At 42.9% G+C, this 16,387-nt stretch overlaps 1 protein-coding gene across 1 annotated transcript in view; it reads right to left on the bottom strand.

Moving 5' to 3' along the window:
• The window catches only part of GPC1 (glypican 1), a 336,700-nt gene that overhangs the window by 172,897 nt on the left and 147,416 nt on the right, over positions 1 to 16,387 (bottom strand). The window contains exon 2 of the mRNA XM_075937488.2: positions 7,179 to 7,337. Coding sequence (XP_075793603.1) covers positions 7,179 to 7,337 — 159 coding nt within the window. The remainder of the gene's footprint in view (positions 1 to 7,178; positions 7,338 to 16,387) is intronic.

Here is a 16,387-nt window from a genome sequence, read left to right as displayed (position 1 = left end):
ACTAACTTTTTGGGACGTTATTCTGAGCTATCAGAAAAGCAGATGATTTCTTTACTGTCCCACAACAGATGTGCATTTCACTATTGTTTGAGCACAGAGAAGAGAGGGGTTTCTTTTTTGGGGGGAGGGGAGGAGGGTTGACAAAGTATGGTAACGTGCTGTTTTATTGCATATGTATAACAGACTTCACACACACCTGTCCTACATAAATCTTTGCATCATAAGCATGAACAAGCCGCTCATAACACAGTCTCTTTTGTATCTATTAATCCTTGTACAAGGCACCCGAAAGCTGTGTGCTTTCTCACCCAGTCATCACTTCCCACCTACCCCCTCTTTTTTCGTAGGAAAGAATATTGGGCTCATGTCATTCTTTAATGTAAACTGCTGCACGCCCAGTAAAACATGCCCTGCAGCATACAATGGAGATTTGCAGCTTCTATGTGACGAGAACAGGCCAGAAGGAGGAAAAAAAACTCCAGGTGCTAAAAAATTGTTATATAGGAACATAAGCTTTCACTTCCCCAAGGCAACTACCTGTCAAGAGTAATCTCCCCAAGTTCTGGCATGCAGTTTGATAGTCACCCCACCCCATTCCAGCAAAATTATAAATACCAAATGAGACGCTAATACTGTACATGAAAGAAATCTCTTTGGCTGAGCTGGATTTTTGTAGAAAGCAGCAGCAGAACCACCATAAACCATTCCCAGTTGTAGGTGTTTTCCTAAGGTGCTCCATCAGAAACAAACAGCATTGAAGAGCTCCTTTCACCACACTCGTGAGAGGAAAAAAAAAAAAAAAAGGAAAGAGAGAGAGAGAGAGAGAGAGAGAGAGAGAGAGAGATCTTTTCCTGCATGTTTTATTGTTTCTTTTCCCATATGTCCAGTTTTGCCACTCTTTAGTACAGCTCCCTTTTCTTGTGAGGTACAAAGCTGCTTTGCACAAGCTTCCTCAGCAGAGAAAATTATGATGAATCCAGGGAATTGCATCTGATGCTCCCTTTTGCAAGCGTGTTCATTCCCTGAGCCACCCCCTGCTCTCAGCAGTACTGAGCCTGCTCAGGAGACCGAGGACAGACTTTGCTTCTCTGTCAATCAGGCCCCAAAACTATTTTTCTTTTTAAAACATGTAGTGAATCAAATTAGTAAATCATTTTGCTGCAGTGCTGATCTTATTTTCCCTTTTGATTTAAAAAAATACAAACTATTCAAATAGTTTACTTGACATAAAATTGCCTATCAGCAGTAAATCTTAAAAACGCTGGACTTTTTGTCAGTTGTAAGTACATATTAGTGACCTGTCTGATGTGGGAAGAAATGTAGATTGTCAATTTCATATTCTGACATTCCCTTAAAAGGAATAAATAATTATAAGACGACAAATTTCCTGGCTCACAACTAAAGGTCAACAGCCACACAAGCAGTGCTGCTAAGTGCACTAAAGTGTTTGAGAAGAGGAGACGGGCACAATATTTCACTCTTATTTAAAAGTCATTTAAAATAAGAGAGAGAGGAAGATAGATTAGGGTTGTAACAATTAAGCTTTGATTAATACCATAAAAACAGCTTTGTTCCTTTCGGTTTGCAGCCCCTCGCTGTCACTTCCTATTGACACTTGCTCTTATTCTTTGTATTTATACATCTATGCCAGCAGTGTTCAGAATATAATGACATGCCATGTGAGTCCCAGGAACACAGTTTCTTAGATGGCGGGGTGGAGTAGCTATCTTACAAGCAGTTACAGAACAACAGTTGCTAGCACCAACTATAATTTAAAAAGGACATATGAATTAGATAAGATGTATTCTAGATAAGATGTAACCACCAACACATAGCATAATGCTACCAGATCTTTTCATTTGCATTCTTCAGGTGGATCAGAGATTTACCAGGCATTGGCTTTAATCAATAGCAGATTTAAAAAAACAAAAAGAACCAAAACTGAAACCTTGATAATGTAACTCAAACTCTGAAAAATACTCCGTGTGCGCACATAGGTGCATGTCGCTACGATGCAGGAACAACAAAGAACACTGAATTTTGCCAAAGAGGCTTTTTCAAATAGAACAGCTATTGCCTGCCATTGGCATGACTCGAGGAGTTGGCTAGCTAACTACTGCTTTCCAGCCAGAAGAGGGAACACCACACATTTTGTGCAATTTTTTGAACCCCACAGGGGGATTTTTTTTTAAATCTGCGTCTACATTCCCCATTCCCCTAGCCCCTTCCTGTCACATCAATTTTAACATCAGACAAATCTCAGATTAAAATCTATGTCCTTTTCAAGTGAGAAAAACGCCTACTTCTAAAACAATCTCCACAAGCTCCCCCCCACAACAGTCAGTCACGGTTCTCTTCAAATTTCTCTTTCAACCATCTGAAATACAGAAACAGGGCAGGACTTGCCCACTTTGCAGGTAAATGAGCTACAAGGAAAAAAGCTCAGGCCATAACTTAAAGCACATTCTGAGCAGGTCCTATACATCTCTATAGCTTGTATCATATTAATTAGCCTGGGAATCTGGAATTCAGATAATAAATAATATACGGAGAACAATCAAGTTTTAGGATGGCAAGAGCAGAATTCAATTCCATACGTTTTTTTAATTTGAATTTCATGCCTAAATACTATATGAATGGTTGCCCTAGAAACACATTTGACTATCAGAGAGTTCTCTGCCAGTGGCAATGGAGAATTTGCCCCAGGGCAGACAGTGACACAGTGGATTGTAAGTACTAATGATATGGGCATTTTCTATATGAAGTTTCTGGGTCCTCCACAAATAAATGCAATTACAGTGCTCAGCACTGAGACTGCAAAGACCTGATTTGCTGTGGGGCAATCTGCAATGGAAAGGGAAAGTGGAAGCCTCCAGGCCAAAAAAGCTCAACATGCCATCCCTGGTACCAGAGAGTCCATGAACAACAGGACCTCCAGGCTGCAAATAAGATTGGCAAAGGTAATATACCCTTCCAATGGAAATCCCACTCGCTACTCTATCCTTTAAATACTTCCCTCCTATAACAAAGGAGATGAGGTGCTTGCTGATAATCCTGCAAGCCAGAACATGGCAATCTCTCTTCGCTACAGGCCAAACATGCACATCAAAGAAGAGGGATGAAAAGATGAAATCTTGCAGACCTCTGGAGGAGGGGGAGAAAGCACTTACTACCTTGCGTTGGGATCACTCTCTTTTGAAGCAAGGGGCAAAGCCAAGGAAGGGCCTTTCCATTGCATAACAGGTAATTCATCAAAGCCAGGCACCAAAGGAAACTGCTCCTGTAAGAACACTTCTACTTGTGTTCAGCATACACTTCCTATCTGAACCAAGAGAAACGCCTTTATTTCAAACTATTTAACACCACCACTCCTTGAGTGCAAAACATTTTAACTGTAAACCAGCTGGCAATCCCAACAGTTAAGTTGCATTTGTTTCCACACCATTTCTGCAACTGATCCACCTCCCCTCATCCCACTGCAGTTTCAACTCCTTCAATCTCAAATTTCCAGTGGAGCTGTAAAGCCAAATTTGGCTCATAGGCAAATTAGCACTTGAAACTGAAACCTGAAATGATAACTACTCTTTTGCATTACATGTTCTGCATAAATCATAAAAACAATGTTGATTGCAGCAGTAGTTAAGCAAACTAAAAAAAAGACGCAATAGGAGCAAGAAACATCTTTTGGGCCTGAGGGCTCAACTAAGGTTATACCTGCTACAAAAGAACAATGATTTGGTTTGATAAAGCAATACTTTGCTTTCCAGTCTTTGAGAAAAACTTTCCTTATTTTTCTTATATTTTCAGTGTTTGAGAAAAATACTCCTTGAGAAAAATGTCTTGATTGTCGTACATTTAAGCGTAAACGTACACTCCAAGATGTACATTTAACATTTTTTTCTTAGGCCCAAAGCAGTAGCAGTGTTTAAAACAAAAACAAAAAAACCCAACAACAACCATAAAGAACATTTGGGTTGCTCCAATCAGAAATTTAGAAAGAGGATTCAGGTTTTGATTTTTTAAACCCAACAACAAAGCAAAATTAGGTTTATTAAAGAGTTTGCGTGCAGAGCAATCTCTGTTCATGTAATCCTCAACATGCCACATTCTATTGTCAGTTACCTTGAGGATGTAGCATTGTGTTCAGTTCCATGTGATCAGCCCTGAATGGGAGGGTAAGAGGGTGAACGGGCCAGGATAATACCTGGGCAAACAGCTTGAGGCACTGTAATGGGGTCTTAAACAACTAAATAGTCTAGTAGCCTCTTAGGCCGTGTCCAGACTCAGGGTTTTTTTCGGGAAAAGTTCCGAAAAAACTTCCCCTGCGTCCAGACTCAAGCCGCGTTCTTTTGAAATTATTTCGAAAGAACGCGGCTTTTCTTTCGATGGCGGTAAACCTCATTTCACGAGGCAGAACGCCTTCTTTCGAAAGTTCCTCTTTCGAAAGAAGGCGTTCTTCAATGTAAAGAGGCCGTCTTCGAAAGAGAGCATCCAGACTCGCTGGGTGCTCTCTTTAGAAAAAGCAGATTTCTCTTTCGAAAGATCCGCCTGCAGTCTAGACGCGATCTTTCGAAAGAGGCTCTTTCGAAAGATGCTTTCGAAAGAGCTTCTTTCGAAAGAAGCCTGCAGTCTAGACATAGCCCTAGAGACTAACATAAGAACATAAGAACGGCCGTACTGGGTCAGACCAAAGGTCCATCTAGCCCAGTATCCAGTGTACCGACAGTGGCCAGCACCAGGTGCCCCAGAGAGGGTGGACCGAAGACAATGATCAAGCGATTTGTCTCCTGCCATCCCTCTCCAGCCTCTGACACCATTTTATCCCCTGGCTAATAGCCTTTTATGGACCTAACCTCCATTAAATTATCTAGCTTCTCTTTAAACTCTATTATAGTCCTAGCCTGCACAGCCTCCTCTGGCAAGGAGTTCCACAGGTTGACTACACGCTGTGTGAAGAACTTTCTTTTATTAGTTTTAAACCTGCTACCCATTAATTTCATTTGGTGTCCTCTAGTTCTTCTATTTAGGGAACTAATAAATAACTTTTCTTTATCGGCCCTCTCCACACCACTCATGATTTTATAGACCTCTATCATATCCCCCCTCAGTCTCCTCTTTTCTAAACTGAAAAGTCCCAGTCGCTTTAACCTCTCCTCATAACAAAACATATAGCTTTCGTGGGCACAACCCACTTCTTCAGATGAAGTTTTTCCAGTTACAGACTAACTCGGCTACCCACCTGAAGCTTTTGTAATGGGATCTGATTGCCAGAGGGCAGCAAGTATGCTCAACTTTTCCTGAAAATCATGCCCATTACAGTGCAAAGCTAGGCAAACAATCATGGTCATAATTTTTTTCGCAGGGTAAAATTACAAATGTATGCTAAACTTCAAAGAAAGCCTTTGCTATGGTCAACTTCAACTACGAAGTTGAAATGCACCGTGCAGAGATGCACTGCCTTGGAATTTTGTCCTATTCAGTGAAAAAGACCTTAATCTTGGCTATCTGCTTCTGAAGGTCAGGCCAATTTCTGTATATCTGTGTGTTTCCTGAAATCTTCGATTTACCCTTCTATTCATTACCTCCTCTCCCACACACAGTTCTTTTAACCATAGCCCATATGACAATCATTGATAAAGGTATGAGGGCTGTGATTCTAAATGCCTGGCCTTTTTCAAATAAGGTACTGCCGATAATAGACATGGTTACAGAATCATAGGTTAGCTCTATTTTGCCAATAAACCACTTATTTCCACTGGCCTTAAGACCTCAAAGCTCGCAGCTTGTGCTGCAAAACAGATTGCACTGGTCACAACAGCAACCGCCTGCCAGATTCTTTGTTTAGTGCTTTGAAAGCAATGCTGTATCCCTGACATCAGGCTTCTCCACAGGTAAGGGTGAGTGCTACATTAAATTACTGCCCGTTTGCCAGGAGCATCTGTTGGCAAACGACACTTGCTATTTTTCATTCAGGAAACTAGAGACTCCGAATCTTCCCAAGCACCTCCAGCGCAAGGAATGCTGCCAACCTTCTTGTCATTACCTCAGATGTTATGCTGCTGTGGTAATGCCCAGCGTTGTTAGGGTTGTCTGTAAAAAACAATTCTGTGCCTGCATATACAGATCTTAGCGATGGTTATGTGGTAGCTAAGGGTAGGTCTACACTGCATCCCTAGTTCGGACTAGGGATGCAAATAGAGATGATGGAAGTAGTTAATGAAGCGGGGATTTAAATATCCCGCGCTTCATTAATATGATCTTGCCGGTGCGCTAGTTCAAATCACAGCTGATTTGAACCAGGAAGTGCATGCCAGGACGCATTAGTTCGGACGAAAGCCCTTAGTCCGAACTAACGCGTCCTGGCATGCACTTCCTGGTTCGAATCAGCGGTGATTCGAACTAATGTGTCGGTGAGATCATATTAATGAAGCGCAGGATATTTAAATCCCTGCTTCATTAACTACTTCGGTCATCTCCATTTGCATCTCTAGTCTGAACTAGGGATGCAGTGTAGACATACCCTGAGAGTCCAGCAAATGGCAACAAAAATGATTAAGAGACTAGGGCGAGTGACTTATGAGGGAACTGGCCTTATTTAGTCTGCAGAAGAGTAAGGGGGGGAGGGGACTTGAAAGAAGCCTTCAACAACTGGAAGGGGGATATTCCAAAGAGGATGGAGCCAAGCTATTCTCAGTAGTGACAGGTGACAGAATGAGAAGCAATGGTCTCAAGTTGCAGAGGGGGTGGTTTAAGTTGGATATTAGGGAAAAACTACTTCACTAGGAAGGTGGTAAAGCACTGGAAAGGGTTGCCTAGAGAGGTGGTAGAATCTCCCTTTTCAGAGGTTCATAAGGCCCAGCTTGATAAAGCTCTGCCTGGAATGATTTAGTTGGAGTTGGTCCTGCTTTGTGCAGGGGGTTGGACTCAATAACTTCCTAAGGTCTCTTCCAACCTTAATTATCTGTGAGTCTAGGTATCTATGAATGCAAGACTCCTGAAAAGTACTTAAACTGGTTTTTCTAAGTAATTCTCTAGTGAAAATGCAACACATGCTAGAACTCATATTGAAAGTCTTGATACAATAATAGCCACAGAACACAATACACAAAATAGAACCAGCTGGCAAAAAAGCTATGTCCAACAAGTAAACTGGGGTAAGCTGTATATTTTTTACTTACCATCAAAGTTTTTGTACTGAGATGTTAGGGTCACCTGGGCAGAGCGGCTGGCTTCCATAATTGTGTCTTCAAATTCACTTTGGCTTTTTTTTGCGAAGTTCTCCTCCATCTCGCTGGTACAGCAGGTGTAGCCCTGCGGGCATATTCTCAGGTGTTCCCCTAAAGGGATGAAAAATGTATTAAGAAAGTCTTTAAAAGAGGTTTCGCCCAAGATGACCTTTGTATCAAACTATCCATGCTACAAATAGCAAATCCAAGCCCACCCTCATTTACTTATGTAACTGAGGGAAGAATTAGGACAATCTGTATAATCAATAATGTAAGCTAATCCGTTTTACAGTTACAGATGTTTTGTGTTTGAATCGAATTCTCCTCACTCATACCCAGTGTGTGATGGGGTGGAGGGGGAAGAATATTGCATTTATTCAGGCTCTGCCCAGAACCCCAGAAATAGATATCTCTGATTAAATGATATGATACTGTAATTGTTGTCATTAGGTTGCAGAGTTAACATGCATAAGTGGCACAGCTCACACTTTTCTTAGAGCAGTTGTTTGAGATGCCTCACCAGAACAGTAACACAATGTGACCTCTCTTCCCATTCTGGAGCAAGTTCCCACAACTATGACTTAACAGGGGGAGTTTGAAAGTCAATGGCATTTGGGTGCCAAATTCCCCTTTATGTCTTTTAAAACCTCCTTCTTACTCTTTTTTAAATGAAAGTTGATAATTTGCTGAGGTTGACAGGATGAGCAGAAGCACACCAGTATGGCACATTCTTGCTCAATATGGTCCTTGTTTATAAGCCAGCTCTTGGTTCTTCCAGAGGCAGCTTATGTTTGACAGAGTGTTTCAATAGGGAAAAACTCTGCTGCCCCAAAATTTGATAGCAACACTTCCCACGAGGGAGAGAAGATGAACTCTGCAAGTGAAGATCCTATTTTAAAACACAATTCTTTTTGATAATTGGCTGCAACATCAAAGAGAGAGATCAGAATTCATATTTTAAAATTTGACACATTCTTCAACAAAATTCTACAGTATGCATGTCCCTCTAGTACCTCTTGCAAACTCTGTTGGGGCAAAACAAATATTTGCATAGGCACAGTTGACAGCATCATTTAACAATTACCTGATTTTTTAGGATTTTTGACAAGAAGCCATCCACCTGCGAACACTCCCTGGATTTTCCCCTAGCCAGCTCCCAATTGCATTTGAATGTAATCAGACATTTAAAAAAAAATCATGCACTGAGATAACCCAATTACATTGAAGTCAACATGTTTAATGTAATTTGATTGTGACTGCCAACAATTTCGCAAGCAATTTTAGAGGACTGCTGCCTTTAGGTCATAACCAAGCCAAAACACACTTAAAACCACATCTCGTCTTGCACTTCTCTTTTGTCTGTTACAGCCTGATCCTGCAAGTCCTCCAAATGGACAATGGTCTATTAAAACCAATGAGAGCTCCTGCTGCATAAAGCTTACAGGTTTATAAGTTCTTGAGGAGTGATAATGCATCTTACTTGGTTAAGCACCATGTTAATCTGTGGCATACAGAAAATATTTTTGCTCATGATGCTTGCTTTTTTTGATAGATATCATCCAGTATTGGCATAAGCTCATGTAGGCTCTATGTACCCGGCCATACAGGGCAGCAACATACAGGCTGTGCTGCTGTCTTTGCAAGGGTAAAGGGCAGGATTTTGCCCTGAGTAGCCAGACAACACAGTGCATGCTTTCACATCAAGTTCAGGACCTGAGTCCATATTACTGAAATTAATGAGTGTCTTTTCATTAGGTTTGGCAGGAACAGGACAACTCCAGGAATGTTCTATCTGAACTTCTGCTTAACATGTCATGTTCCCCAGGTATGACTACTGTTATTATTGTGAGCCCTAGTTCTTTCTGAGGCTCTTCCCCTCTGCTTCTGCATCACTGTTTTGCATAAGACAAGATTAAATTAAACTGTGACACCGGGATTTCCAACTCTGACCTTCGCTACCTCCAGCTTTCCCATTTTAGGGAAGACAAGATTTCCTGTCAGGTCTCCTCACTCCAAAGAGAACTTCTTTCTCTCTCATAGACTTTAAGGTCAGAAGGGACCATTATGATCATCTAGTCTGACCCCCTGCACAGTGCAGGCCACAGAATCTCACCCACCCCTCCTAGAATAATCCTCTCACTTATATCTCAGATATTGAAGCCTTCAAATATTTTGAAGACCCCAAGATGCAGAGAATCCTCCAGCTGTGATCTGTGTCCCATGCTACAGAGGAAGGCAAAAAACCTCCAGGGCCTCTGCCAATCTACCCTGGAGGAAAATTCCTTCCCGACCCCAAATATGGCGATCAGCTAAACCCTGAGCATGCGGGCAAGACTCATCAGCCAGACACCCAGAAAGTTCTCTATAGTAATTCCTATCATCCCTCCATTGACCTATTTCCCACTGATAATGAATGGTCAATTAGTTACCAAGATCATGTTACCTCATCAAACCATCCCCTTCATTAACCCATCTAGTTTAATCTTTAAACCAGATAGATCTTTTGCCCCCACTACTTCCCTCGGAAGGCCGTTCCAGAACCTCACTCCTCTGATGGTTAGAAACCTTCGTCTAATCTCAAGTCTAAACTTCCTACTAGCCAGCTTATATCCATTTGTTCTTGTGTCCACAGAAAAAGGCACAAGAGAAACGTATTGGACCAGGAAAATAAACAAACAGGAGCAGTTTCAGAAGCGTCACACACAAACACTGTGTAGCCTTGTGCCCCTGCCAAATTAACTTTCAGCTGTCTTTCTTGTCAAAAGTGTTTCTTGCCCCAACTTTCCCTCTCATTAGCTGGCTTCTTACAGGCCATTTTCCCCACCCCACCCCACCCAACTACATTTGTATGGAAAAGCCACTGTAAGGATTACAGCCGTACTTGGAGGTAGAGCTAGAGTTTCTCACTAAGACATTGACATGGAAAACGAAAAACTTGCTTCTTACCCAGATTTTTCAGTCAATGACATACACTCCTGCCTCATAGGGCTTGTAACAAGAGACTTGGTTTTATTTACACTTGCCCTACTGGAGTAAGGGTCTCCAAACTCCCTCAGAAGGTTGCCTTTATCTACGCTCAACCTTGAGTCGGGACAGCTTTGGAGGCAGAGCCATACGTTCAAAGCTGAACTAGGACCATCCCACATACACTTAATAACATGAATAACTTTACACAAGACTAGCCCCATTCTTCCTGTGTGTAAAAAACTTAAGGTAGGTTGTAGGTACAGATCAGAAGAGTCATTAGGGACTGCTAATAAACCACCATCTCCCTGCCATCCCAGGCAATATCCTATGGCCTGGCTCCTATTTCAAACCTCTTCGTTCCAATGTAACAAAAGGCTTCACATTGCAGGACGAATACAAAAGAACAGCCCCCTTTCAAACATGAGGCTGCCGAGTTGCTTCACGTCTCTGCTGAGGAGACAACTGCACATTCAATCATACAGGTCAAGCAGGTTCCTGTGCTTTGGGATTTTAGAAACAAAAGAAAGGAAGGAACAAAATTCAAGGCTTTCCAGTCCACAAGAGAGGAAGCAGCACAAGGAAACAGAATGCAGCACAATGCCCGAGTTCCATGACACACAGAGAGGAACAACAAAAGTTTGAGACGCGCTAATTAAAACATGACATGACCAGACAAATCTCCCCTCGCCCATCCAAGCATGGGGTACATTTGAGAAAATGGCATCATTCCAAAATCTCTCTCTGTTAATAGAGCATCAACCAGGCTCTAGCCAATGCTTTTCAGAGAAAAAATGGAAGACAGACACACAAAGACTGAAAAGAAAAGCCCCTATGCAAAAAGGGCTCACTTTTCCACCTTTGCGGCTCGAACCACAAAAAAATCTACTTTAAGCACTTTCTAAAGCAAATTTAGTTCTTTCTAACAACTATTTATCTTCAATACTACAATAATTTATCTCAGTGGGAGAATGACGTTTCTAACATTCCTCTTTGCAATTCAAATGCTTTGCACAAAAGAGAGGAAGAGTTTTGAAACCCTGTGAAAAACCTGTGCTTTGGTTTCTAATTTGATCTGTATTTGCAATGTTCACTGTCATTATTTATTTAGGGGTTCATATTATTTTATTGCACACTCGTTTGCTAATTTACCTTTATTATGTAATTTCTTCTTTTGCTGAAAATGTGTCAAATCTCTCTCTATGCATTTGGCAACAGATTGCCCGCAAATATCTATAGAGATCAGTGAGATACAGAAGTACTAGGAGTAAAGCAGAGAGAGTCAGGGGAGCTGAGAGCTTTGCTAGGCCCTTGGGCAATGTGGGAGGAGGGCCTGGCACAGACAAAGCCTGCTTCTCAGTAGCCAGTTCAGCTCGGACCCCCCCCCCCCACCACCCACCCATGGACGAGGGCTGCTGCCACCCTGTGCTGCTGCTTCTGTATCAGAGGCGTCAGCATGGAGCAGCAGGCAGCCAGCCTGCGAGGGGAACTAGTTTTTAAACTGGCTCCCCTCACAAACTGGCTCCCCTGGCACCTTGCACTGCTGACTGTGATACAGAGGGAGCAGTGTGGTGGCAGGGGGCTCCCTGGAGTGGAGCCAAGAGTACACTGGCTGCTAAGATTTCACGCAGTTACACGACTATTCAATTACCCGATATCTAACATCCCTAATACCATCAGCTGGGCTGAGCTCAACAGTGCCAGTGCTGAGTGCCTATGATCACCCTCTTTGCTCATTAAGTGGGGTACCAAGGCCCAACTGGAGCTGAACTTCTCCTTTAAGCTACAGAACGTTGTGGCACCACTTGTCCTAGAGAAGGCGTCCTTCAACGCAACTGTATCAAATCGAGAGGTCACGGCTTCAGAGACCATAGGTCTTGTCGGGAACCTGGACTTCAGCCAAGAAGTCCGCACTCCTCTTTTCAGATGCCTTCTCAGAAGCCTCCAAACGTTGAAGTGGCGCGTGATCTGTTAGGGAGACAGGAGTATGGGACGTTGTCCCCTGACCTGATGCAGAAGCTGGCCGACGTGTTCCATTGTTAACAACCTGAATTTAGTCTCCCTGTTTTTCTTGGCCTTGGATTGGAGGACTAGACAGAAGTTGTCCTTCAGGGAGCGATGAGACTCCCCAACGTAGCGGGCATGCTTACAGTGGCTGCTGCTCGTAGGCAGAAGATGTTTGAAGCCTGGCAAGCCAAGCGTGTCCTGCTGGGAAAACAAGTCTTCTGGAGAGGAGGAAAAAACCAAACTCCTCGTTATTTTAATTAGTTAGTACAATTACCTAACTAACTAATCTGAATAACAATGGGAAGACTGAAAAGCCAAGGCACGTTCAGGGGGACGGATGCTCAGGCTGAGGGGTCTGAGAAGGAACTGAGGGCAGTTTGCAGCCCTATATAGCTTTAATGGCCCGCACAAGGAGGTATCTGGCACATGCACAGGTAGAAGAGACCCTGCTAATGGAAAATCGCTGATTGATTAAGAACTTGAGAGGTGCATGCGCACCTGAAGTGGAGCACAAGATGGACGCTACTCAGAAAACCAGCTTTTGTCACTCACATTAAATGGCGTTATCCAAGCAAAGAATATGGGCAAGGAAGCTGAAATTCCTTCCGCAAAGAGGAGAATACAGTGGTGACTGCTAGGGAGGGACGCAAGGTGAGCAACAGCCACAGGACCACGCCCACTCCTCCCTTTGCCCCGATGCCCTACCCCCTACTCGCCTCTTCCTGCTCCTGGTCTGCCTTCAGCGTGTCCCCACTCCCTCCCCTGAGTGACGCAGCTCAGAGGACTAGCCCACCTGCACTCACCAGCAGCAGCAGGAAGCAGAGCGACCCAGCCCCAGCCTGCTATGATCCCCTGGGTCCTAGTGCCCCACACTGCCCTGGGCCCCCAAAGCACTCCATCCAGGGCGACTGCCCCAGACAGGATGGCTCTGCCAGCTTCTGGTCTCTTGCTCCTCTCCCCATGGCACTGGAAGGGCACATGACCCTTCATGCCCCCATTCCCGCATTGCCCCAGGAGAATATGATCCTTTAATGATTTTAGGGACAAAACCCCAGAGCAGAACAGTTCAGATCTGGATCCAGATCCAAGTGTTGTGGCTCAGCCCGAACTGCTTTTGAGATATCTCAGTGTAGGGATATGATCCTGTACAGGAAATAGTGGAAGTAGCTGGTATTTGCATAACTGAGTACCAGTGAGTAATTTTTAATAAGGTGGGATCATTCCACATACAAAAGCGACGAGGAGTCCTGTGGACCTTATAGACTAACAGATTTATTGGAGCATAAGCTTTCGTGGGCAAAGTCCCACTTCGTCAGATGCATGTAGTGGAAATTCCAAAGGCAGATTCAGACTAACACAGCTACCCCTCTGATACATTCCACATGTAGTAGAACCTCAAAGTTAGGATCTGACCAGTCAACCACACTACTTGGTCTTGCAAGTACACCATCAGGCATCAACAAAGAGACCGCCAAAAAAGCAAATACAGTACAATACTATGTTCAATGTAAACTACCAAAAAACTCCAAACAAACTAAGGGACAGCAGCATTTTTCTTCTGCATAGCAAAGTTTCAAAGTGATATAGAATCAATGTCCAGTTGTAAACCTTTGAAAGGACAACCATAACATTTTGTTCAGTTACGAACAACTGCCATTTGCAAGGTGTTTGTAACTCAGAGATTCTACGGTACCATCCACACATCGGTCAAACTCACTACACAAAACAGAACCACAGATACTGGATATTCTCTTCTCAAGCCAAACCCGATCATACTTCCGTGTCGGTATTAAGTGGCTGGGAACTTTTGGAAAGAGCATGGGCCAATCAGACCCACCTTACCAAGACTTCAATGGTTCTTACAGGGGTGAACACGGTTATCAGGATTTGACTCTAAATAGTGTTCTACTGAAAATCAAACAATTTCTGTGGCTCCCGAAAGGAAGTGATTGCAGGTCTTGGGGATAATGAGAATACAGGTCTTTTCCAGCTGTACACCCCTGGTCTTAATTCGTCTCACCTCAGTGGCATTTTTATCTCTTCTCTTCTAATGGTTGCTCAAATAGCCAGCACTATTTGCAATCAGGGAATATTCTCCTTTCAGATACAAAAAACAAGCACTGTGCTTTGTGCCTTTAAACATCAATGCTAAATAAAAACAAGTTAAAATGAAGTCCTGAATATGTTTACACAATCTACACATACACAATATCAGGATACTTGTGACCAGCACACACACATACTTGCTTTTATCCAAGAGAGGTTATAGAAAATCCATATGATGACCTCCTCCCAAATCCTACCTTTTTACTCTTTCTGCTGAAAGACTTACTAAGACATCAGATCATGTTGGCTAAATAAGGCAACCTCACTGCATAGGTTAGAACTGTACTCTGTTAGCATCATCTGGTAACTGCCTCACAGTGAAAATGTCACCTAATGTACAAAGTGGGAAAGGGAGGTTTAAAATTGCAATTGGCCCCATGAGCACAAACAATCTTTAATGGATATCAAGGCATCTGAACTACTCTGCCAGTCACAGATGGGGCCCATATGGGCTAGGGGGTCTAAATTTCTGCAAACTGGTAGGGCAGCATTTGCAAACTTTTACTGTCTCTTCTCTACTTTTCCGGTCATTCATTCGAGGACATTTGATAACTAGAGGTCACCAAATAAAATTAATAGATAGCAGGTTTAAAATAAACAAAAGGAAGTTTTTCTTCATGCAGTCCACAATCAACCTGTGGAACTCCTGGCCAGAGGATATTGTGAAGACTAGGAATTTAACAGGGTTCAAAAAAGTACTAGATAAATTTATGGAGGTTAGATCCATCAATGGCTTTTAGCCAGGATGGGTAGGAATGGTGTCTTTAGCTTCTGTTTGTCAGAGGCTGGAAATGGATGACAGGAGAGAGATCAAATAATGATTACCTGTTCTGTTCATGCCCTCTGGGGCATCTGGCATTGGCCACTGTCAGAAGACAGGATATTAAGGCTAGATGGACCTTTAGTCTGACCCAGTATGGCCGTGCTGATGTTCTTAGGTTTGACATCAGTCTCTAGGGACTGTCAATCCAGCCCCATTCAGAAGCACTGGAAGTGTGGCACTGATTTGCTTCATCCAAGCCTCCGCAGAGGGAGACAATTAAGGGGAATGTTAACATGGAAAAGAAAATATAATTAACAAAGACAAGGGTAAAGGCCACTACCATGCCCTGGAAGAATACTAAATATAGAGTGGATAAGACAGACTTAAAATGTGCTGATACTCTTGCTGATACTTGTAAGGTTGTGTGTGTGCGCATTTCAATGGCAAAACCCTTAAGGAACAGATGGCAGAAAATGCCACATATTGTGACCACATTCTTGACTTCTGCTAAAATAATTTGTGTTAAAGAAATGTATCTGCTTAATGTTAGCCTCTCCGTTCATACTCTTTTCCAGATACTGCACATGACATCACACTTAGTTCTCTATGTAAACCTCAATTCTGAACTCAGTTACCCAGGGCCTGACAACACCACTGACTAGAATGAGCACTGTTTGCATGCATCTGAGGGCAAAAGAGGACCTAATGAGTGGTTGAAGACTGTGCTTTAGGGTGAGACAGGAGCTGCTTTATGATTTTCAGCAAATATCTTTTTCAGGGAGATGCGAAAGTGATGACAGAATGATGTAAGCAACAAATTTACATATTCTGTAGGCAATGAAAGCCCCAAATCTAGCAGAACGGACAACTGTGTCCCGTGTACCAAAGAGCATTGCTCCTTGGCATCTCTCTTCACATCACTGATTCTACTCACCTTAGGTACATGGAGTCTAACAATGGCTCCTAAGCAACTTGCTCCATTGGGGTGGGAGGGAGGAGATATGTTACATAAGCCCCTGTGATGGAACTGAGGGTGGGTCTTCAATTAGCACCTTAAGAGCCTTAGGAAAAAATCCAAATCATACTAGAACCCTTTGAAAACAGCGTGTGTCTGGTTACAGAAGAGAGACAGAGGCAGTTTAGTATTACGCTGTTTTCTATTAACTTCTCTGAAGAAGGCAGGAGGCCCCTATAGGGCATGTTAAACAAGGCAAGAATTGGCTTGCTTTTTTACACAAGATTTCTAAGGAAATATTGATGCTTTGTTCCACAGTCCACTGTTATTGACCACTTTCAGAGCTGCCCTGAACATAGCAGCTGA

This window comes from Pelodiscus sinensis, chromosome 10 (genome assembly GCF_052426305.1).
Source record: "Pelodiscus sinensis isolate ZL-2025 chromosome 10, ASM5242630v1, whole genome shotgun sequence".
In the NCBI taxonomy this organism is placed as follows: Eukaryota; Metazoa; Chordata; order Testudines; family Trionychidae; genus Pelodiscus; species Pelodiscus sinensis.
This window is presented reverse-complemented; position numbering and strand designations above follow the sequence as displayed.